At 50.8% G+C, this 24,355-nt stretch overlaps 1 protein-coding gene across 4 annotated transcripts in view; it reads left to right on the forward strand.

Moving 5' to 3' along the window:
* Positions 1-24,355, forward strand: part of Pag1 (phosphoprotein membrane anchor with glycosphingolipid microdomains 1) — a 149,413-nt gene that overhangs the window by 115,839 nt on the left and 9,219 nt on the right. For 3 of the 4 annotated variants that reach the window (XR_001235521.1, XM_005392057.2, XM_013518187.1), the window contains exons 4-8: positions 12,181-12,387; positions 14,172-14,223; positions 17,170-17,266; positions 18,863-19,464; positions 22,032-22,091. Coding sequence is in view for 3 of the 4 variants with exons in the window: in XM_005392057.2 (XP_005392114.1) it covers positions 12,263-12,387; positions 14,172-14,223; positions 17,170-17,266; positions 18,863-19,464; positions 22,032-22,091 (936 nt within the window). In the remaining variant the exon portion in view is untranslated. Of the gene's footprint in view, positions 1-5,844; positions 6,307-12,180; positions 12,388-14,171; positions 14,224-17,169; positions 17,267-18,862; positions 19,465-22,031; positions 22,092-24,355 lie in introns of those variants that run through there. The other variant, XM_005392058.2, reaches the window with a different exon arrangement.

Consider the following 24,355-nt stretch of genomic DNA (forward strand, 5'->3'; position numbering starts at 1 on the left):
TTTTTTTGAGACAGGATCTCACTATGCAGTTCAGGCTGGCCTTGAGCTCACTTTTTAGCCCAGGCTGGTCTTGAACTTGCAATGATCCTCCTGCCTCAGCCTCCCAAGTGCTGGGATTACAGGTGTGCGCAACCATGCCTGGCTTAAACATATTTTTCTTGAACTTTTCTTACACTAGATTCATGAGAAATAATACTCAGTGACCCCATCCCCAAATCAAATCCCATTCTGTTTTCCAGTGTGCGTTGGCAGAGCCTCCATCATAGCTATACAGTACCAACTTCACACCTCTACATGTTGCGGTCTGTGTTGTCTACACAAATAGACCCACTCAAAGCCACAACAGCAGAAAAGAGTGGATTCCTGATTCCTTGTGCAAAACTTCTTTTGAGTTCTTGTGTTTTCAAAGTTCTTCATAGATACTTGTATTCCACAATATCCATTTCCTTTATTGTTAAATCAATGAAGTTAGAACTGACTAATGTTGACACTCCAAGAAGATGTGGCCAGCACCCTTTTCCTGAGCTGACCAGTATACATCTCCATTGTGGGCCTCTCCCAGTCTGGGAAACCTGCCACTTCCCCATCTGTTAATCTGCACCTCTCAATTTGATACCTTTAAGACACCCCTTCCAGAAGAGGAGGGAAAACAGCATAGAGCAGTGAGGAGCGGGAATGCCCAAGCTGTACCTGATATTAATCCCCCAAGACAGGAGGACTTTTCTGTTCTTCACTCTTTAAAGAAAGTTGAAATTGGGGTTGGGTGACCAGATTGACTGCCTGGGTACCCTGTGCTTAAACTCAATAAGGGGAAAAGGTTGTCTTGAAATTTTTAGTTTAACAAATCTGTATTCTCATTTTTAGCTTTAAAAAAAAGTCCTTAACACTGTGCATATAGTGAAATGCAAGGCCACTGGTTTGGACACCACCATGACACTCATACCATAAAACTTGCCACGCTCTGCTCTAACCCTTTGTCAGCACCGCCTTCGCCCGCTGCCCCCATTCTGTGCGTGACTCACAGAGAAACCCGAACACCGGGAGGGAGAAATGTGATTTTCACCAGCTGTGATGATGCTCGGAGTTGGCTCGTTTGAGTCCACGGGTCTTACAGACACATTAGCTCTCAAAGAGGAGCCGAGTCGGCCGCTGGAGCCTTCCCGTGCGCAGGCCAGACTTTCACCTCCTCTGCCTGTGGGGACGTGATGGGTTAGATTTTTCTTTTCTCAGGAGGAACCAAGGGAATAAACACTGTGTGTAGAAAGCACGTTGCACAAACATCTCATTTTCCCTCACCCTCTACACTGATTCCCTCGGCCTGGTTCTGGCAATTTTAAATAGTCCTGGGCTCCTGAAGGCTTGAGGAGTAACTGCTGCCTGGCAGGGACTCCCATCGGGCAGATAACAAATATCAGCACATTTATCAGTGGTGTTAACCAGACTAGCAGGCAGCCACTTTCACAGTCAACCCGAGGCTATGTGTGTGTGAGGTCCGCCCCCTGCCTTTGCCCCTTGCACCTTCTGCCTGAATCCCTGAGTTGGGAGCCGTGTGGGTGTCTGCGTGGGTGGGAAGAACTGAAGCTGTCCCCCTCAAATACACACACAGACACACACACACACACACACAGTGAAGTTGTCCAAAACTGGGAGACAGGCAGGAGCAAGGGAGGAGGTGTCTTTTCAGCCGCTCAGTGGGGGTAGGGGATATCGAACAGATTCTGGATTACAGGACTGTGAGCTGTAGACGTATGTACATCTAAGGGTTTTCATTGAAGGAACTATTTTGGAATCTCCTAGGATGCATGTTAAAAATACAGATTCTTGGACCCTACTCCAAGACAGATCTGAGGGCCAGGTCTGGGCATCACGATTTCACATGGTCCCAGATGTTACAAAGAACTAGGAGGTCAGGGAGTGAGGGGTGCTGGAGGGCATCATTGCCTGGGAAGGGAGGATGTCTCCCGCAAGGCCAGGAGACAGAGGAACAGTCAGCGGGGTGGTGATGGAGGGTCCTCCAGGCCTGCCCTCTGCTAGCAGTCCAAGCTGGTTTTCTGGTCAGGCCACAATCCACTCACTCACCCATATAAGTTGGCAGGATGTGTATTTGCTTAAATTGTGATACTTAAATTGTGACCATGCCTGTGCTTGAGATCCTGTGGTTTGCTACACGTTCCCTTTGTATCTGGTCCAAAGTCCATTTTGTTTTCCAAGGTATTAGCAGCCTTGGAGATGGTCAAGGACTCCTTCCAAAGGTGCACCTGCTTCCCATCATTGATTTCCATGTTCAGTGTGAAACTCATATAGAGTTTCACGTATAGTGTGTTCTCATATAGAACAGGCTCTCCCCAGGAGTTACAGTTCCAACACACCTGTCTCCTCTCCCTCTGTTCAGAGTTTTTCCTTTTCTACATTGGACAAAGGAAGAAAGAGAAATCAAAACATTGAAACACACACACATCACTCTTTACTGAGTTGCCCAGGGATGAAAGCCAGTCACAGGCCAAGTGGTAAAGTAGGAAAAATGACCTGAAAAGCCACGCACATCTACTCCCCCTGCCTTCGGTCACTGGGGCGTGCAGCACCCGTGTCCTGCTCGCAGCCCTCTTCTCGTCACCAGGTGCTGGGTCTGTTCTAGTCAGTGATGCCTTAGTGTGGTCTTCAGTGCACACGCTACTCTTCCGTGCGCATCTGCCTGTGGGGGCTTCAGTGTTAACTGCAGAGTGAAGGCAGCTTCTTCCATGTGGGGTGGGGATGGGAGCGCTATGCGCATGCCCTCCTGGCCCTCCTCTGAGGCCGGCTGGCCTGCTGCGAGGGCATGCGTGGGTGGGGGGTGAGCCTTTCCACGCTGTGAGCATGCAGAGGCTGTCTGTGGAATCCAGCAGACACACTGAGGACAGGTCTCAGCTTGAAACAGCAGCGGTCCAAGGGCACTGCAGCTGCGTCCAGCCCGCAGAGCCTCTGCCGCCAAGCTAGACAGAACTGAGCTGTGGTGGTTATGAAAAGTGCCGCCTCGAGTGCAGCTTGGGACACTCACATGCTTGGAATGTGATAACTTTTTTATTTGTGGCCAAAACACATCTCTGTGTTAGGAATTTAAATATTTTCTACCTCTTGCAAAGTTTAATCGCAGGGGGCCAATATGATTCCTATTCAAGGTATGATTGGAAGATGTATTGTACTTAACACGTGGTGGGCATTCGGCATTCTGCGTTTGGTGACTGGCAGAGTGTCAAAGAGGATCATCAGAGGTGTAGTCCAGTGACTGAGGGACCAGCCTAAGGATCTGACTGTCTTCAGTAACAGCCAGAAAAGTCCTACCACATTTAGAACCTTCTCAGGCTTATCAAGTACTGACACTAGAGTTTAGATGGATTCCTCTCAAACTTGTCTTGCTAAGATTTTCCAAAATGTGTGCATTTGCCTTTGAAGAGCCATGGAAGCTTCCTGAAAGAAATGTTTTCTTTCTCTACTACCGGCCTGTACATGTGGTCGCTGCAGATTTGCTTCTCCCCTGGCACTGTGCTGAAAGCCTGTGGTACATCTCAGGTATAAACGTGTAAATGTACCTACTACGTGCTGATGAAAAGATAAGGAGACGCTTCAGTCAGCCCCTCCGTGGGCGTGTGCCAGGCAGTGATGCTCCCGGGGCGTGGCAGGGTCTGGCAAGGGCTGTGGCATTGATTCCTGGCGCTCCCTCCAAAGGCTGCCATGATTTCTCCTCTTGACATCCATGCAACTGCTGTGGCCTCATCAGAGGTACGTGGAGTACTGAAACTGTGCTTTCTGGGGAGCTGGAATGATCAGTCCCTTTGAGAATTTAAGGTTCTTGCGGTAGCAACATTTGCCTTTGGGTTCAGGGTCCTGACTTTTTGTTTTAGATTTCAGGAATCACCAGCCAATGTTATAAAATGATAGAAGCTACGAGCTAAACAGAAACCTTAGAAAGGACCAGTTTCAGAAGGGGGCCTCCAGGCACAAGGAGGTTTGGGCTTGTGTCAAGCCACACACCAGTTTAGTGGAAATGCAGAGTAGAAGCTGGGTCTGAACCCGCACCTGGCCGTGGTATACCCACTCGGTGGTCCTTTTTTCAGACTCTGGATTGGCGGAGCTGCTTTGTATTTAAGCTCCTCTAGAGGAATCAAGAAGGCTCCCCAGGCACAGGAGTTCTGATGTGATTGATGGTTACTACCCTTCAGTAAGGTGAAGGCCAAGTTCAGCACCAGGGACCTGGCTGCAGAAGCCTTCAACCCTCGCTAGGAGAAGGGTGAACATCTCCCTGCCACCACTCCAGGTAAAGGCCACAAGCCTCAACAGCACCTGCAGCCAGGTACAGATGCAGAGCTCGGGCCCCTCCAGACCGGCTGAATCGGCGTGCACCCTGACAGGATGTCCAGACCATCCACGGGCCACGACAGTTTGAAAAGCACTGTTCGAGGACTCTAGAGTGCATCTCAGTTAGCCGAAGAGCTTGTTAAAACTCATTCCGGAGTTTCCACTTCCTAAGCCCCAGGGGCCCAAAACTCCGCATTTTCAACAAGTTCCCAGGGGCTATTGCCAAGGTACACTCACTCTTTGAGAAGCTCCACTCTGCTAGAATCTTGGCCCCATCCCTTCCTCTACCTGGGGCGCCTGAGTCATCTGCCTCCCTACCCTCTCCTGGAAGACAGCCGTGAGGATCGGTCGCAAGAAGCTACATTTTCAAGTACAAGCTCTGACTTATTCTGATCAAGTTCATCTCATCTCACTGGAGACGTCTCCCCAGCCCCAAGCAGGTCACAGTCACACCAGCACGTAACTTGCAGGGAGCGTTCTGAGCATCTGCTGCTGTTTTTTCAGAGTCAAGAAGTGTTTGTCTAGCTATTTTATAACATAAAGAATTCATAATACTTTAAATGTAACCGTAACTCAGATGCATTGTCCCTGAGTAATAAGCTGAGGCCATCTTGCCAGCGCCGATAGAACATTAAGTCAGCAGTACCTACTGGGAAAGAGCAGCTACAGCGCAGCAGACAGCAGGGAGCTGTTGTCACAGACAGAATGCCTCTGTTGACATCTCCTTGTTACGTGAATAAGTTGTCATCTGCTCCTAAGTTCTGTTTCTCCATCCGAGGTTTCCTCTTTCCAGAATCAGCCTCTTCTGATGCAAGTTCGGGGAGCATGGTGGGGTGAGAGCTCTGTAAGCGAAGGCACACGTGGCAGGCAGGAGGCCGTTCGTGTTTGCCGCCTTCTAAACAAGTGTTAAAACCAATCTGATCTTCGAACATCGTGAACCATGGGAGGAAGATTGGATTGTGTCATGTGTGTCCGAGAGTGCGTGTCTGAAACTCTCTCAGCAAAGAAACTGAAGTTTACTTTTGGATAAGTCATTTATTATTATGAAAAACTACGTGACTGAACCACTGAGCCTCAAAAGCCAAACAGAAACAGCGCAAAGCAGTGTTTAACCAAGTGTGACTGTAAATAGTCTTCGTCTCAGGAAACCGGCTGCGTGTAAACACCATACCCACCACGTCGCGCCAGATGAGGTCTGGAAAGCTCTCGAGGTCCCCAGGGAGGACCGTCCATGGTGAATGCGTGACTGGGAACAAGCAGGGGACAGACTGGTTGTGTGCTTTCTTCTCCTTGGTGCCCAAACTAGTCATGATAGAGGACACAGAGGTTGCTGGGAAGGTGGCTGCGGCTGCCCGGTCCTCACCTGGCCCCTCCTGTCCCAGACAAGACGACCACCTGGCAGTCGGTTCTGCTTGCACTTGGCCTCCTGGAGTAGCAAATGCTGGAGACACTGAGTCAGGAAACCTGTTGCCCTGTGACCCTGGGCAAGGCACTGAGTGTGACTTCCAGTTTCCTCATTCATAGAATAGATTCAGTATCACTCACCCCAGGGTCAGAGGGGTTCGTGAAGGACCTGTGGAAAAGTACTCATTTAGGTTTTTCTGTGTCTTTATCTCGAGCCTGTGAGTCACCACTGACTTGTGTCAGGCTTCTTTGTCGGGGCCCTGAGGGAGCCTGGGAGCAGGCCGGTGACTGTGAGGAGGGAGGGGTGGGCGAGACAGGCGTGCCCTGTGGCCAGCCAGGCCGACCTCCGCGACCCTGTGCAGCTGTCAGCCTCCAGCGTCACCTGAGAAGACTTTCCGGACACCTACATCTTCCAAGACCTGGGCAACGGGCACCTCCTCTCAACTGTTGGCACAGTGAATCTGTATCGAGTGCCCGCTGTGTGCCCCACAGCACGGCTGCAGCTGGGCAGGCACAGAGGCCAGCCGTGGGGACCCTCAGGTCGCAGCCTGACTTCAGCGTGGAGTGAAGGTACGAAGGAAGGGGAGGGGCCCGGCATGGAGAGCACTGGACGTCAGGAAAGCTGCTTCGAGGGAGGGAGGGTTAAGCTGAAACCTAAAGGGTAGGTCCTCGTCAGTGAGAAATGGGAGACGCGGCCCCAGGGTGTCCAGAGCTCCCCTTCCTTTGAGAAGTATCAGGTGTGTAGGAGATGGGAAGAGAGGAAACTGTCACCGCTAAGGAGGGCTCTCGTCACGCTAAGCCTAGGACAGGAGCCTGCGGTGTCAGCAGGCTGCTGGAGCCGGGGTAGTACGCATGGGTGGCAGCGCCACACCAGTGTGTGACTTCCAAGAGCCGCTCGGCTGCTTTGGTGACGGAGTGGCCGGGAAGCTGCGTTTGTCTGCGATCAGGGCTTGTTCTGAAGACACTCCGGGCTGGTTTTAATGGGTTGCTTAATGGGATCACCGCTTTTATTCTCCTTCTTTCCTTTACCGTACAAAATATTAATTAAACTTGCGTTTTGAGAGTCCACTTGGGATCTACTCACCATCCGTCCTGCAGAAACATGTATTCAGTAAAATTGTCCTGCCTGGCTCCTACTTTTCAGGTCATGTAGATTCCGGGCCTAGAGCACGAAGTGATTCATCTCTGCCCCAGGGGACTTTGAAGTTAGCTTGGTGAGCAAGCAGGAGAGGCAAGGAGAGCACAGTGAGCCCGAGGCCCGAACTGCAGACTTCCTGCGGGTCCTGCTGAGACCATGCAAGAAAGGAAGCCTCTCCAGCCGCTGCCCGCCTGGTCTGTGCGGGACAGGTCACCTTAACCCAAGTGCGCGGAGGTCCCAGGGCTCTGTCCAGGATGCACGCCACAGGGCTTCTGGAAAGAACCAGCTCTTCCCGATCGTTGTCTCTTTTCCTGTCTCCCTCTCCTCCCTTCCTCGCTCTTCCTCTCCCTCTCCTGCCCTCTCTCTTCCTGCTTTTCTTCCTGCCCCTCTCAAAATGAAATGAACTTTGGTTTCTGGATCATAACATTTGGAAAAGCAATCTTACATGTCATTTCTTTACCCAGTCAAAAAATCTTACATGTCATTTCCTAAGCCAGTCAAAGCCTGGCTTTCCTGCATTATTTCCATGACGTGTTATTCTTGAAGACAAGTGACTGCCACACACACCTGTCTCCCAAAGGGCCCACTTTCCCATTTCCTGAGTGGACCCATAGGTGGTATGTATGAAGAGTAGTCAGGTCATGCTGCCAGGTGCCATGAGGATTTATGACTTGCTCTTAGGACAAGGGCCTGGCTCATCTTAAGAACAGTGTCCCCTCAGTCTGGCGGTAGGAAGGCTTTCCAGGTGACACGCTTCTCCTGCGCTGTGCAGGACAAAATGATAGGGACGTTATGAAGTGACCCAGGAAACTAGGCCCAAGAAATTGTGCCTCAGCATCTTGCCTTCCTCCTTTGTACTTCCTGGGTGTACTTTTGCCCTGACTCAGTGAAGGAACCAAACTGGAAATTGTGGTGACAGTCTTGTGTAGGCAAAATGACCTTTTCTATCTAATCAGAGTGGGGCAGTGAACGTTTGTCTCAGCGACTCCCAGTGTATGGCCGACCCGGTGGACTTCCTGTTATACTGAGTTCCCAGGGGCAGGCCAGCCTGTGTCACTCCGAGTCTGATGGTCTGAGGTGACACATACCACAGCGTGGGTACTGGAGCTTAAAGCTCCTTCGGGAAACAGAATGCTTGGTCTGTGTACGCACCAGTGTAATCACAGGACAGAGAGTTAGGCGCCTCCGCCGTTATTAAACTTGTTTGGTTACTTTGTGGCCCATAAAGTGTCCTTATAGTGCCTGGTTCCCACACCTGGTAATGAGCAATTCCCATGGGTGTAGGACTTCGACCTCCTTATCATCCCCCGGAGGGTCATCCCCTGGAGGCGACTTCCACCTCCTTAATTATGGCTTGAGGAGGGCAGCTGTAGATGGTAATGACTCATTACCGACCCACACCTACCTCAGAGAAACTGCAGAGTGCCTGGGCTCTGGCTGGCCTTGCTGGCCGTCGCAGCTCTGCCGGAGTACCCGCTACAGAATCAGCGGTGACGCAGCACCTGCCTGTTACGGAGATGTGGCTGAGGAGGTAACTGGCTACCTTTTGGTGTATCCCTTTCCTTAATTTCAACCGGGCTTTGTCTTCTCTGCGTTGGGACGGATTTTGGTGGCTGATAGTCCCGGCTACTGAAGACAATTGAAATCGGAGATTAAGATACAGCAAGAATCGTTCAGCTCCTCTCCTTCAGGCTACTGATCGGGCTGAGGTGGCCTTCTACTGCCACCTTGTGGTTTGAAATGGCATCTGCTTGTGAAGTAAATCTCCGTGGCTTTTCTGATTGAATCGCTAATTCACTAAAATCATAAAATGGATATTTTAAAATGACAGTAGAATATTGAGCTATTAGTTCAAAAATAAATAACCAAACTCACTTCCTAAAGGATCCACAATAGAAGTCCCATAACCTCAGACACTAACCCTTCTCAAGGCCAAAAGGCAAGTTCCTATGTAACCCAAAATGATATAGAATTAAGGAATGGAGGAAGTGCCATTGCCTCTTATTCAGCAATACCATATTTGTATTAAATTCTAATATCCAGCCATGATTTTACATCAGCACAGCCAGTGATGAAGTCCATGTAAACATGGGGAAGACTCAGTCTATCCACACACTTGTGGGGTAGTCCATCTACACACATGGGTGGGGCCAGTCCATCCGTACAGTGGGTGAGGCTAGTCCATCACATATATGGGGGAGGTCAGTCCATCTCACACGTGGAGGGTGAGGTCAGCCCCTCTATAGACTTGGGGTGGGGTCCGTCCATCTGCACTCCTGGAGGAGGCATCAACCCCTCTACACCCATGGGTGGAGCCAGTCCATCTGTACACATGGGTGAGGCCAGTCCCTCTACATGCAGAGGAACAGAGGGAAGAGTCCCGTGTACCCATATTGATGGGATGGTGGCAGGAAGTATTTCTGACCCAACTGTACATAAGCTGTCAGAATTTGAGGTATCAGTCAAAAAAGAATGGGCAGCAAAGGTGTGGAAGCAAGTCCAGAAGAGACCAGGAGAGAAGATATCTAACACAGGAACATAGGAACGATGCCCCTGAGTGGACTGCTGCGAAGAAAAAAGGTCACATTGTGAATCTCACACACACGCACGCAATAAAAGGGAGCACCTGCCACAGCCCCATCCTCCCCAGCACCCCCACCTCTGCCACCGGTCCTCCTGCAGAGTGGCCCTGGGAGTCCTCTACTGTGGAAACCAGAACAGTAGGACCCCTGGCCCTGGGGATTACACTGCCTCACTCAGAAACCGGCACCGGATCATTGTTCTTTTCACTGTAAGATTTTTGTCCACGGTTAAGAACTTTTCGAAGAAATGTTTCTTTGAGTAGCTTTTCAGAAAATTCTAATTGAAGGGGAGTCAGCCAGGAGTTTTGACACATTTTCTCTGAATTCCACCCTTTACTCGGCAGCTTGTGATGGTCCCCTTCATCCTCTTTCTCCCCGCACTGTCCTAAGAGACTACCACCCCACACATCTCATTCTACCCTGTCTGCCTCCTGCTGCTGAGAAAGAGAAGCGAGAGGAGAGGAGAGAAATAGGTACAGGATGCAGAAAGATGCTACAGATCCTTGCAAGGCTTGCTGGGTGGATCTCTGGATGCGCTGAGTAATTCACACAGCCAGCAATTTTCTAGGAACTTAGCCCTTTATAAGTAGGCACTGATTAATCTGCTGGTGGATGAATGAAGTAGCAAACAAACGTCTGTGCATAAGGTAGATCTTTTGTCTGCTTCCTAAAAATGTTTTATGGCTTGGAACTATACTGTATATAAAAAGCTACTTCATCTATTTTCATAGGTCTCCCTGATTAGGTGCTTGCTAGAATGTATTTTCATACCCTATTGTAGTGCCAATTTGTAGACTCGGTTTAAAGTGAATTATTCTTTGCATCAACAAATCACAAGGGAAATGGTGGTTATTTTCATTTGTTACGGGCATCCAGTGCAAACATGAAAAGCAATTCGACTTTATTACTGCGTGCCTGTAGTATTTACAGATACAATGTACAACCAAACAGAAGAGGAAAAAAGTGCTGTGTTACTCAGGCAGTCCTAACTTACGTATTTATAGAGCTTTAGAGGGAGGTGCTCATGTTGACTCATAGCCTGAGGAAAACAATTCACTTTACCTCCCAGAACCCTCTCCTCGAGCATTATATATTAAAGTTCCTTACTCTTCAGCTCTTTGGTATTATTTACCTTGCATGGTCAAATAAAGGTGATCACGTTTCACCTGGAAACATTTTGGTCCAGCCTGTGCCAGAATGGCTTTCACATTTCTCCCTAGACGCCCTCTGGTTTGTCATGAAGACACCACCGAGCTGCTCTCATGTGTGCTCTCCGAGGCGGCCAGTCACGGAGCTGTCACTGCAGCAAAGGGAAATGTAGCCACCAACACCCTGTTCAAGAAAAGCAGTATATTGACTTGTGAGCCGTTGTTGTAAGACAAAAATATTTGCTTTCTTTATTCACCACACGAAGCTCCAGACTATTCCTTTCAAGTTAGAATGTTCTAGAGCTAACCAGATTGTTCTTCAAACAAGGTCTATCTGCTGACAGGTCATCATTACCCTGATAACACTATTTTCAAAATATCTGTAATACTTAAAGCCATCTGGCTGATCTCACAGAAGAACTGAGGCTGGAGCAGGGAGCAGGGGCCACCAGCAACGAGAAACTTCACTGGGAGCTAGGAGCATGGGTTTGGGTCAAGGGAGCCACCTTCACCCCCACTGCTCGCTCCTGTGGCTGATGCTCGGGGCAAGTTACCTCTCTGCTGGGACTCGCTCCCTGTGTGTGAAACAGGGACTGACATGGGCTAGTGGCCGCGAAAGGGGGAAAGCATTTAGCAGAGGCCCTGGGACATACCAGGCTCCCGAATGTACTAAGTGCCGCTCCTAATGCTTCATCTGTGGCTGTCTGTAAATGGGTCTTATTTACTGTCTGGGTTGTATTCTTAGCACCTTCCTCCAGCTGTTCAAGTGAAAATACAGCTCTTGGGTGCTCATGGCAGCTTAGTGGAAACCAGCCCTGAAAATAAAGTCCCATCCTGTGGCAGGGAGCTGTGTATGCAGGTGAGGGGAGAGCCTGTCATTAGTTGAATTGACCTTCAGCTTTCTAAGAGAAAAGCGGGTTTGGGGACTTGGGGAGAGCAGCGACGGCAGTGAGGGACAGGCGATGAACTGCATGTTTGCAAAAGCTTTAAAAATAAATATTTTGTATGATTGTGGTGTAAAAAGGTGAATCCAAGTAAATATGGATTCATTTACCGTGGGATACTTGAGAACTTTATTTGAGGACATAAAAAGTCCATCTCCCAGACATATCAAGATAACACGACGCCATTGCTTCCAAGGGTGTGCCGGGCATCGGGACTTGCAGGCTGCAGACACAGAAGGGACTTAGCCATATTAAGCTCTGGGTCGAGTTTCCCTGACTTTGCCCTGAGGCCTTGCTCCTGACCGGAAATGAAGTGTTGGTTACATTTCTCTTCTGTGAGATATGAGGAACAGAAATGTTTGTGTTTGGGATTTCAGGGGGATTTTGGAATATTGAACATACTGAGGCATGTAGGGAAAGGGACCCAAGTCCAAGCGTGAAGTTCATTTATGTTCCATCTCTTCCTCATACATTGCCTGGAAGTAATTTTACTCTGGTTTTCGGTGCACCTGGGTGTGACGCAAGCCTGTCCGGTTGGTCACAGAGGCGTCAGGAAGGTAGGGACGCTCAGCCTGTGCAGGGTTCTGGTGCTGTACATGGAAAGTAACTTCCAAACGCCTCGGTCTCCGCAGGAAGACACAGCGCCCTGCCGCCCATGTGGCTGCCTCCGAGCGACTGACCTCTCCATCAGCGGTGCCGTGTCCTGTCCCCGCCATGGGCCCGCCAGGCAGTGTGCTGAGCAGCGGACAGACGCCGCTCATCCTGTGGGGAAGTCTGGCCGCCGTCGCCGTGCTCTTCCTCATCCTCTTCCTCATCTTTCTGTGCTCGACTTGTGACAGGTGAGGGCAAAGAGCGTCACCTGGAGCCTTGACCTGTTCCAGCGTCTTCATACTACAAAGCCTGGTACCTGTGGCTCCCCCTGCTCAGCCATGAGAGCTGTGCCTAAGGCGAGCTGTGGCTCCCTGCGCCTCAGGACAGTCCTTCTTAATCAGATGAAAATCCGTATGGATTTCCCTGGGGAGCAACACAAAGAGCCGCTGTTATACTTTAAATTTCTCGGAATGAAATTCGTGCTGCTCTTCTGAAACACATCTTTGTCAAACTTTATAGTTTCTTTAATCTGTGTAACAGTGAAATCTGAAGTGTGGTGTACACCTCTCCGCGTAAGTTACTGAGGGGTTTGGTGTTATGTGGCTTTAGAAGGGTCACTTACCGTTAAAAATGAGTGATGAGAACCAGGCCGTGCCTATCTGGAATCCCAGCACTCAGGAGAGTGAGCCGGGGGGATCGCGGGGTCCAGACCAGACTGAAACTGTGTAGCAGGACCATGTCAGGAAGAGAGGGAGCGGGAAGGGAGGGAGTTTCTAAAGTTACAGATTCATTTTTCTGGAAAGGAGACATACCGTGTGCGGGAGAATTGGTATGCATTTTTCGTTTTGTTTTGAAATTGTACTTCTGTGTCCTCTGCCTCGTATAAAATGCCAGTGCCCACCCCCAAGAGATCTTTGCTCAGAGAGAAGTAGAGTTCTTCCTGTCCAGGGCGAGCTCTGCAGACGCGCAGGAGTGGTTACTTTCACGCAGCTGCTGGTGTTATGCTAGGAGCGAATGTGGACCAGCTGAGCCAGCTACACGCCACAGCTTCTTCTGGCCCTCAGGAAAATTTGACCAGTGTCACCGAAAAACCTGACATGGCTTCCTACCCTAAACTCTGTCAGGAGTGGGAAAGCCAGACTCTGTAGCCCCAGAGAGCCTCCCAGTTCCTGCCCAGTTTCTCCATCTGAGTACTGGGCCCTGGAAGTCCTGCCCCTGCAAGTGCTCACGGGCCCACTAGGTGTCGCTCTGGCCTCATACATAAAGGGGAAATGGCTGCCGCCCTTGGCTTTCTTTAGAGTTTCCTGAGTAAAAACATTCTATTTTTACTCCACAGGCTTTTCCATAGACTGGAAGTACTTATGACTCACCCTGAGAACATGTAGCCTTCCTGACATGCCAGAATGTGTATTTACTTTACTTTCTCTGTCCCGTTGCAGTGTGTAACTTTGTACACTTTAAGAGAGGAAATAATTGACTGAATTTTCTAAGAAAAAACTTATATAACTCATTTCCTTATTCTAGATGTAAACAGCTTCTAGGCAGCGCCCTGCCTCAGTGCTCACGGTGTGGACTGGTAGTCTCACCTGAAGGAAGGGTGCTCATGAGAGGAATAGGCCCTCGCTATGGCTCCGTTTCCTCACACCCCTGATACCCACAGAGGTCAAGTGACTGGGTTTTTCCTCTGGCAGCAAAATAAGCATGGTTCTTAAAATAAGAGCTTCAGAAGTTGAGGCCAGGTGTAGGAGCGCACACTTGTAATCCCAGCTACTCGTAGATGGAGGCAGGAGAATCACAAACTCAAGGCCAGCCTGGGCCACTTAGTGATTTAGGGAGTCCCTGTCACAAGATAAAACGTAAAAAGGGTTGGAGGTGTAGCTCAGTGGTACAGCACTTGCCTAGGGTACATGAGCCTCTGAGTTCCATCCCCAGTACTGCAAAAAAAATTGCTATTAGCCTAGGAAAGGGTAGCATATGTTTGATTCTAAGAAGCACATTTGACATTGGAACAATGTTTTATTTTCCATTTCAGAGAAAAGAAGCCAAGACAGCACAGTGGGGACCATGAGAACCTGATGAACGTGGTGAGCCTGTGTGTGCGTACGTGTGTGCACGTGTGTGTGCTTAAAACACCTACCCAGTGTGTCCCGCTCTGCGATCTGAGCAGCGCTGAGGGACGGGGCTGAGCGGAGGTGCACTGTGAGGCGGGGCTGCGCCCCCCTTGCTCGGGTTTGTGGTCGCTGTGGCTGGAGACCGCGCGGTTGCCAGGTTGCAGAGCAGGATTCTGCAGTGGATGAGCTGTGCAGCCCCCCGAAAGACCCTTGGAGGGCTCCAAGCTCTGCGGGAGTGTTGCTGTCTGGCCTCTGCCCAGCTCCAGTGTACTGTGGCAAACCCGGTGATTTAAGTAACAAACTACTGCCTCGTGGTTCTGGAGGCCAGAAGTCCCGACAGCAGGGAGCTGTCGGGGTTGGTCTGTGCTAGGCCCTCTCTGAGCCTGTGTGCTGGCCAGCAATCTCGGGCACGCCCCAGGCGTGTTCCGCTGCGCACACCTCACAGCCCCGGTTTCCCATCCTCAGGAAGAGCGGGCACACCACCCTGGGCCCACCCTCACGTGACCTCACCCCAGCGAGTCTTTGGCAGTTTCCTTGTTTCCAGATGAGGCCACATCTTGAAGTACCAGAGTTAGGGCTTAGACAGGGCCTGGGCTTGAGGGAGGCGAGTTCAGCCCGTCGCAGCTGGTTGTGAAGCTCGTCAGCTCCTGGCATCCTCCGCACTCGGTACAGCCCGATTCTGCTGTACCTTCCCGGCCCTCCTCACGAGGAGCAGCCTGAGGCTGTCCTGGGCATTCCTATGCGTGGCCAAGCAGTCCCAGCAGCTGAGGGCAGGTCCAAAGGTGCTGTGTGGTTCAAAAGGCACGGACTGGCTGGGGAAGTGGGCACAAAGGAAGTGTGGACGTATCAAGTAGATCCCAGGAGATCTCGTGTCAGACTCACAGCCTGCAGACCTATGCAGAGCACAGGCAGAGCACAGGCCGCCTGACCCGAGGTCTTGGGGTAGGAAGTTGTGAAGACACCCCAACTTCTCCTGCGGCCCCAGTTTCTGGCCTCTTCCTATCTGCGCAGTACCCACCTCACCAGCCACACCACGCTCTGGGGCCCTCGGCCAGCTCCACGGGGACCCTCTTCTCACCTCGTTCCCTCCAGCCATGTCATCCACATTGTCCCCGTTTCCCGTCTGTCCCCAGTGTCCACTCTGCGTATGGTGGCTGCTGTGGGGGAATCGGAGGGGAACCCTGAGGGGTGGGGAGACCGCCCTCACCCCAGCTCCCCTACTGGCCAGGGCTTCCCAAGGCGGCCGACCCCAGCAGCAGCTGGAGGCTCATGAGGAGTGGGAGTTCTCTGGGCGGGGGCCAGAGAGTTAGAACCAGCCCTCCTGCTGATGCGCAGGTGCACGCCCCCCAAGACCTCTGGACCCAGCTGTCTGCCCAGGGTCGGGCAGCAGCCCGGGTGAGATAGAAAGAATTAGCAGGTGGCTAAAGAATAGGTTTATGGGCCTTGGTAGAGCACACCTCTCATACCAGCCACCCAGGAGGCTAAAGCAGGACCTAAGTTCAAGCCCAGTCTGCGAAACTGATCAAGAGCCTGTCCCAAAACCAAATTTCAGAAAAGGGTTAGGGCCATCACTCCCTGGGTTCAGCCCCCAGTACTGCCAGAAAACAAGGGAAGAAAGAGAAAAGCTCGCTCTCTGAACTTTCTTCCTCACCTCCACCTCCTCGAGCACACCGCCTCATCCCCACACTGTGCACACCTGTGAGAGTGTCACACACGGGTGCACATGTGCACGCACACACACGCGCACACACACAGCGCGCAGCTCATCGGTCCTGTCCGTCCTGCAGACTCTGCCTCCACAGAAGCTGACGGGCATGGAGCTCAGGCGGGGGCTGTAGGGCTTCAGCTGGGGTCATTTTTCCTACTGGGGGCTCATCTCCCCACCTGCTCCTCCCCGGTGGGACACCCCGTGTGGGACACCAGCACTCGCACGTCAGGCTCCTCACAAAGCAGAGACTCCCAGGCAGGAAACCTGCCCTTGCCACCCAGTGTGGGCTGTGTGCTGTCGCTCTTACTCGGTTCTCTGTCAGGAGCCAGAGAATTGTGAGCCCTTTAGCCAAGGCCCGTGTGCTGTGTACATCTGAGCTTTCTCTGTGGGATCCTGGAGCCTGAGGTTGCTCTTGGGTCTCGTGGGCCACTAGAACAGTGGGGCAGGAGGTGGATACGGTGACGCAGGCAGCTGCCTGGGACCAGGTGGGCATTTCAAGAAACATATACAGAACCAATTTGTTTCCACCACCCTTCATGAGAGCCGAGCCTGACACATTGTTCTAGGTATCTGTCCGTTCTAGTCCTGCAGCAAGCCATCCTCCCCTCCCCCAAATGTCCTGTGTGTGTGTCTGAGCATAAGAAAGGTTTGCAAAGCTACTTTTTAGTGTGTGATTGTTTTGTGAACCTTGAGGCTAATGACTTGGCTGTTCCGGAATAGTCTTCAAAACCAACGGCATTGGCTGTGTCTGTCCCCATCTCTGTGCCCACAGCTGACAGGGCGATGCCTCTTCATGTTTTCCATGCATACCTGTGAGAACAGCATTTCACAGCACCATTGTGGGAGGCAGCTGCTCCCTCCTGGGTCAGGTCAGACCAGCAGAGGAACTTCTGGTCCCTCCCTGCCTGAGCTCAGGGGCTAAGATGTCATAACCTCCCTGCACCCATTAGTAGGTCACCCGGTGGGAAGCTTTGCCCGTGGCCTTGAGATTCTGGAACCACGCTGTCCCATAGAACCCCCTGGAATGTATTCCACTGTTAAGCTATTGAACGTGACTAACCAAGGAACTCGATTTAATTTTGCGATACCTAGTTTGAATCTAGTCAGTGCTGGTTTTACTCGTTCTGCTTTAATTTTGGGAAAGCCATACATGTTCCCCCATGCCACGCAGCCGAGAGTCTTAGCAGTGTGGATGCGTTTGTGTTTTGCAGCCTTCAGACAAGGAGATGTTCAGCCATTCAGTGACCAGCCTGGCGACAGAGGCTCTCGTTAGCAGTGAACAGAATGGGGCACTCACCAATGGTGACAGTAAGTTCTGCAAAAATACCCGCTCCTGACATGGCCTCATCACCTACCAGAGTGCTGAGCTTCAAAAACTGTAGCTCAGAATCTGGGAAACATGTTCTTGCTCTCTGTGAGTATGACCGCCAGTTTTAGCAAACATCTCCTTTGGGTGACTATTATCAAATATCTACTGATTGCCAGGTATGCTGCCACACACCCTTAATGCCAGTACTTGGGAGACAGAGGCAGGAGGATCTCTGCGTGTTTGAGGCCAGCCTGGGCTGCATAGTGAGACCCTGTCTCCAAAAGAAAAGCAGACAAACAAAAATATCAACCAATTGCCTTTTGTGCACCAAGCCTTGCTCTAAGATGTGCGTGTGTGAGTGCGCATGTGTGCGCGCGCGTGTACTAACTAACCCAAGCCCTGTGGGACAACTTCTCAATCATAATACTACTATGTTTACCTTTTAAAACAACACTGTTACTCTCCAGCATTTAAAAATGAAACTTTACGCTGCTATAACAAATGACTGCAAACTTAGTACCATAAAATAACTCAAATTTATTAATGTGCAATTCCAAGATGTTAATCATTTGCTAAGCTCTGTGGTCCCTGAGCTAAGGACTCACCACGTGAGCCAGGTTCTGAGAGCCTGGGGTCGCGCGCTCAGAGCCACAGTGCACAGCGAGCGTTCGTTTCCTGCGCTGTGGACAGAAGGAGCTGCTCGGTCCGCTCACACTTCACGGCCTGCAGAGCACCTCTGCTGGGGCGGGAGGTCACCCTGATGCCTCAGTTGGTGATAAGGAACTGAGGGGTGGTGAGGACACTAGTGTCCATTCTGTGTGCTCCATGACAGAGGACAGGAGGCCACCCTTTCAGGGTGAGTTTAGGACACGGGGCAGTTAAGCTCAAAGGTTGAGGGATCCATTATGATTTCCCCAGATTTCCAGGGCCCCAAACGCCTCCCCTTGGGAACACTATTTCTAAGCCCTCCAGAGTGAAGTTTAGAGTAACATAAAAGCTTGCTCGCTCTGATGTAAACGCCACAAGGACTGTTCTGTTGGCGGATGTATTGCTATGGCCTTGAACTACCCCTGATGTGTGTGTAGCAGGTGCTCCAAAACCATTTGATAAAGGATGATTAGCTGGGTTAACATGGTAACATTTCTATAGCAGTCCCTAATCTCACATTTGGACGTCCTACTTTGAAGGAGGGACACTGGGGAGCGCAGTCCGGGGGAGACCTTTGGAGATCCCGGGCTGTCCAGGCGCTCCCTTTCTGTGTCTGGCTCTGCGCCCATGTTTGCCCTGTTGCTTCCATTGCACCTGGCAGACAAAAGTGACCTGTGGGGGGAGGTGGCTACCGAGTCCTCCCTCCCAACAGAGAGAGGCCAGCAGGGCGAGAGAGGCGAGCCCACACACATCCCCCTTTCCTTTGTGCCCAGTCTCCCACCTGCACCCTGTGGCCACGTGGGACGCTGCCCACACAAGTCTTACTGGGAGAGATAAGTAGGGAAAGTAGCAGTGAGCCACAGTGTAGTCCAGATCATCTGCAGATGAGCTGCAGCAGTTACTGATGGAACTGTCTTTCTCCGCCTTTAACACTTGTGTCGCTTCAGTCCTCTCAGAAGACAGCACCCTGACCTGCATGCAACACTACGAGGAAGTCCAGACCTCGGCGTCGGACCTGCTGGACTCGCAGGACAGCACAGGGAAGCCCAAAGGGCATCAGAGTCGGGAGCTGCCCAGAATCCCCCCCGAGAGCGCTGTGGACGCGATGCTCACAGAGAGGAGCGCGGACCCTGAGCAGGGTCCAGGCGCCGAGGGGCCGTATGAGGTGCTCAAGGACAGCTCGTCGCAGGAGAACATGGTAGAGGACTGCCTGTACGAAACCGTGAAGGAAATCAAGGAGGTGGCGACGGCCACACACCTGGACAGGGGCCACGGTAGCAAGTCCAGGTCGACTCCCATGTTGAAAGAGCTTCCAGGGCCCCAAACAGAGAACAAAGCAGACTTTGCTGAGTACGCCTCTGTGGACAGAAACAAAAAGTGTCGCCAGAGTGCTAATGCAGAGAGCATTCTCGGAAGCCCGAGTGAGCCGGAGGAGGAGGCCCCGCCACCTGTTCCTGTGAAGCTTCTGGATGAGAATGAAAACCTTCAGGAGAAGGAGGCGAGCACGGCAGAAGAGCGGACCGCAGAGGGGACTGGGGAGACCAACAAGGTGGGCCCCAGCACTTGGGCTTCTTGGCTTCTGTCCTGATGAGGAGCCTAGCTAGTCCTGGGGGTTTTACTTTCACGGTTTCTGGGAGATAGATAGACACACTTGCAAGTTCATTGGATGATGAAAGCTGTTTCAGGTTAAGCTGTGTTTGGCTTTTTCCCCCTTCAAGTAATAAAACGGTGAAAACTCATGTTTAGAAAATAGTTCTTTCTTGGCACCTTACTTGGATATTTTCCAAGATTTACAGCATGTCTAATTGGGGCCAAGTATTATTTTCCTTATTTTGAAGACCAAGAATGAAATAGAGACACCACACTCTGCCACACATTCTGCCTCCCCTCCTTGCTGCTTTCTCAAACAGCATGGTGATCTTGACCCTTCCAGGGTCCCAGAAGTCAAAGCACAGCCACAGGTACAGAGGGAGCTGACTTGCAAGTCCTGTGGTTCTACCTGATTGTATACACTTCCCTATAAACCACATGAGAGATCTTACTCTGTGAGTTTCTAAGCACTCACCTGTAGCGCTGAAGCTTAGACTTTCAAGGAAGCTCTGTGGAAGTGTATTAGCAACCCACAGCCTCTGGGTGTGCTAATCTGATGTCTGAGCCACCTGCACCTCACATCTCCAGTTGTCGCGGTCTCCTAGGGACTTACCTAGTCTGCTTCAGGCAACGAACGTCAAGTTTCTTTTCTATACACAGAGAAAGTCAAGTTCTCTCCTACTGGGGTTTTAACGGGAAAGACGAGTAGAGTCGGTCAGTCCGTGGTAGCCTTAAACACTTCTTGAGTCATGGTCAGAAGGTGAACCCCAGCGATGGCTACATAGGCCACATATTATCTGTGAAATCAGTTCTCAAGAACATCAGTAAAGGGCTGGGGATGTAGGTCAGCGGCACAAGCACCTGCCTGGCAAGCTCGAGGTTCTGAGTTCAATTCCCAGTACACCCCACCCCCAAAAAAGCACATCAGTAAAAATGTGTATGAACATGTTCATAAAACTCAAAAGTGCAGGCTAAGTTTTCACCCCTTATATACCCAAAGTAATACAACCAATGTGAATGCGTAGGACAGGAGAAAAAGCCACACTGGCAGCATGCAGTCGTCGGGAACCAGGAGCAGCTTCCTGGAACGGTGAAGGCAGACACGTGACTGGGTATAGAGAACAGGAAGAGAAAAATCGTCCGAGCAATTATTTGGTCACTCTTTCCGAGGTTTTCTGTGGAGAAGGGTGGCAGTAGATGGAGCTAGAAGTAGGGTTGGGTTTGTGAGCTGTTTTGTCAGGCTTGGGAGTGGATGCGATGACCGTGTAGAGAGGGGCGGGCTGACAGTACGACGAGTGACAGAGTTCCCTGAGCACGGCGTGAGGGCAGGGCCCGGCGTGGGAGGGGACTGGCTGGAGAGGAGGTGGCAGGCTCATCTGTGCTGCGCAGGAGGAGGAGCATAATGGAGGCGGGGCATTTCTTCTTCTTCCCTCAGTTTTCTCAGTGAGTAGGAGCAAGAACAACAGCTTACAGTCCGGCTGGGGGGCCGAGGATATAGCTCAGCGGTACAAGCGTCTGCCTGGCAAGCGCAAGGTCCTGAGTTCGATTCTTGGTACCAAAAAAAAACAGACTGAGAGAGGAGGAGTTGGAGGTTTGAAGAGAGAGAGGCAATGCCAGGTGGACTGGCACAGCGGGGCCTGCACTAGGGAAGCAGCACATGATCCAGAGCAGCTCACTCAAGGCTCAAGTCCACCATGACCAGGGAGGGGGCTGCTGTTGCTACGCGTGACTTGAGTTTAGGGTTGGTGATGCAGCAAGGAAGGACGTGAAGAGGAGGGGGACATAGGCAGGACGGCTGGGAAGCAAGTGCTGAAGGATCACTGCAAGTGGGTTAGGAAAAGAGAGAGCCTGAACAGCAAGTTGGCCTGAGAGGAGCTGGGGTGTGGGAGAGGGAGAGCAAAGGTTTGGGTGCAGTTGTAAGAGAAAGTGGGGGTGGTCAGATGGAGCCCAAGATCAGTGCAGCGCGAGGTCAGGGACCTGAAAGTCAGTTTTAAAGGGTAGGTACTTGTTGAGAACACCAAGAAATGAGACAGGAAATGTGTAACTGGTAATTAGCGAACCAGGAGCCAGAATCACTGAGAAATCGGACGGGGAAACTACAAAGTATGAGCTGAGTTGTAGCTTCAGAAAGTCTCCAAACGTGTCCCACAGAAATACAAACTACAGAAATGTACAATTCCACTAACTGTAGAAATGAACGATTCTGGCATTTGACAAAGAAAACCACCCATTATCAATCCTTCATTGATGACAGTACTCTCAAAATTTATTTTGTGCTTACCTGTACCAGCAGACTTTAATATTAAGTTAAGAGATTTCTGTCCGTGTAACACTGGGTATCCAAGCACGTCAGACAATAACAGATTGTGCACGTGTTTTCTCTCAGGTGCCTTGCATAATTACTCGGTGTTCCATAGAAATAGTCTGAAAACATTTGTATAGACAGATATGTGAAAACATATGCCCAAAAGAGGTTGGATTATTGTCTTTAAACTAGTCTCTTTTGTTTTGTGTTTATTCTGACAGAGATTTAGCTCATTGTCCTACAAGTCTCGGGAAGAAGATCCAACGCTCACAGAAGAAGAGGTAGGTTTTCTTTGTTTTTAAGTAACTAAAAAGCTCTTGTAATGAAGTCTAGAAAGTCCCCCTTGTGGAAATGCACTGTGATGTCTCCCTGTGTCTGAAAGAGCTGAAGGACTCTTATTATGCCTCTGCCTCATGGTCAAGATGAGATGTTGGCTTTCTGTTTGGGGAAGGTGACCAGCAGGTGGGAAACCAGGAAGGGTGACACAATGAACAGGTCAGCTACGGAGAAGAAACTGAGTAGGAGAGAAAGCTCAGACACACGTGGAAGGGAGAGAATAAGAATGAGATGAGAGGGCTGGGGATTTAGCTCAGTGGCACAGCGCCTGTCTGGCAATTGTGAGGTCGTAAGTTCAATTCCCGGTATGGGGGTATGGGGGGGGGGTGCGATGAGAGAAATGTCAGCGTAGGAGCTTTAGTCAACAACTAGGAAGAGCACATTAGAAGGACTTAATAGTGGGCTGGAAAGTTCAGGAAATCGGATAGTGGAGGCAGAGAATGTGACCCCACCTGGGAGAAGGAGGGCACAGGTCTCAGTGAGGGATTGTGGGGCAGAGAGCGAATAACTGTAAGAAGCACAATGCCAGGCTGGAGCTAAGGTCCAACAGAGCAGCCAGCAAGAACAGATTATATATTCCCAAGTACCAGGGCAAAAAATTCACTAGTCAGACTTTCAGTGAAGCCTTACCATCATAGAAGCTAGCATATGTGTGTACACGTGGAGCTGGGCTGAGACGGGGGGCTGAACACCTTACTCAGCTCCCTGTAGCTCCCAACTAGAACTCTCTGCAGAGGACACCGTGTAGGACTGAGATATATTGCAGGTGTCTCGGCTCCGGTAGAGGACTTGAACATTAGAATGTGAAGCAGACGTCTGTGTAGCAAGTTCAAGGACAGAGGTGCTTTCTGTAGGTGACACTGTCCAACTCACTGTGTCTTCCCTTCCCCTGGAGTGGACCTGCCTGGTCACACAGCCAGAACCCTGGGGATCACGCTTGATACCTCCTTTCCCTCAGTGTCCCGCGTGCAGTCACCCCGTCCCTTCAAGGGCACCTCCAAAGCGTCACACAGCCCATCCCAGGGCCACTTTACCACACCCGCAGTCCACGGCTGTGGTTCCCGTGACAGCCCCTTAACCTCCCGGTCTGTTTGGCGCAGCCAGAGTGACTATTTGGGTAGGAAAGCGAAATACAAAAGCGACCTGGAAAGTAACCCTTTACAGTGAATCGATTTTATGTCAAATGTTAGAGTACTTTGCTTCTTGTATTTGTGGTTTGTGGAAACAGCATCTGGTTCTGCTGAGGAATTTTCAACATAAAGAACTCTGATGCACAAGCATTCATTTTAGAAAAAATGTATAGAAATTATTTATTTTTATATCGCTGTCGTGTTAGGCAAGCCCAGACCAAAGCCGCGGCCTGTGCTGTAGATGCTGCTATGCCAGTTCAAGACAGGGGTGAGAAGGCGCTAATTATCAAAATGATGAGAAATGAGGGGAAGAAAAGGATGATTTGATGGGAACAGAAGAACAGTTCACCAGATGTGTAACAAAGACGAAAGATTTTAAAGAGAAAAAAATTAAATAGCTGAATAGCAAAGGGGGCTTGAAGAGAAATCTGTGTCCAACCTAGAAATAATATTGGTAGAAGACAAATATTCACAAGGAATATTAGAAGGCTTGAGAAACGTTTATGATAATTGGAATTCCAGGGACACCAGCTGCACACGAGGCTCCCTCCCAGGGTCGATACTGAGCTGTGAGTTAATGAAAGAGCCTGTGATTTTTAAAAGAAGGAAGGCCTGAAGTATGAAGGCCTCTTTGGAGAATCCAAAGAGGAGCTGGGGTGAGGGAAGGGGAGCAAGACGTTAGGGGCAGGGAAGAGACGGCCGCGGCTGCCGTCCAGGTTACCGCTGGGCGTGTCTGCCCCCTTGCTGTTACTCCCGCCGGTGGGGAGTGAAGGGTGTGCTGATTGCTCTCACCACTGTCGTCCGGGGTTCGCCCCTTCATCCACTGTCCTCAGACCTCGCTTCCACCACCTTTAGGTAATAGACGTCGCAGGTGTGGACTGCACTGTGAAAATCAGTGGGTTTCCCTGTCTTCCTCTATTCAAAGGGATTCTGATTCTTACTTTGAGAGCAGTTTTCCCATCGAGCCTGCTAGGGTGAGAATGGCACTGTGCTCTTCGGTAGGAGAGTCAGATCGATGGGGCAAGTCTTCCAAAGACGGTTTCTCTGTCAAGGCCTGGCAACACCAGCCACCGGCTGGG

The sequence above is a fragment of the Chinchilla lanigera genome, unplaced genomic scaffold (genome assembly GCF_000276665.1).
Source record: "Chinchilla lanigera isolate Chin_1 unplaced genomic scaffold, ChiLan1.0 scaffold00043, whole genome shotgun sequence".
Taxonomy (NCBI): Eukaryota; Metazoa; Chordata; class Mammalia; order Rodentia; family Chinchillidae; genus Chinchilla; species Chinchilla lanigera.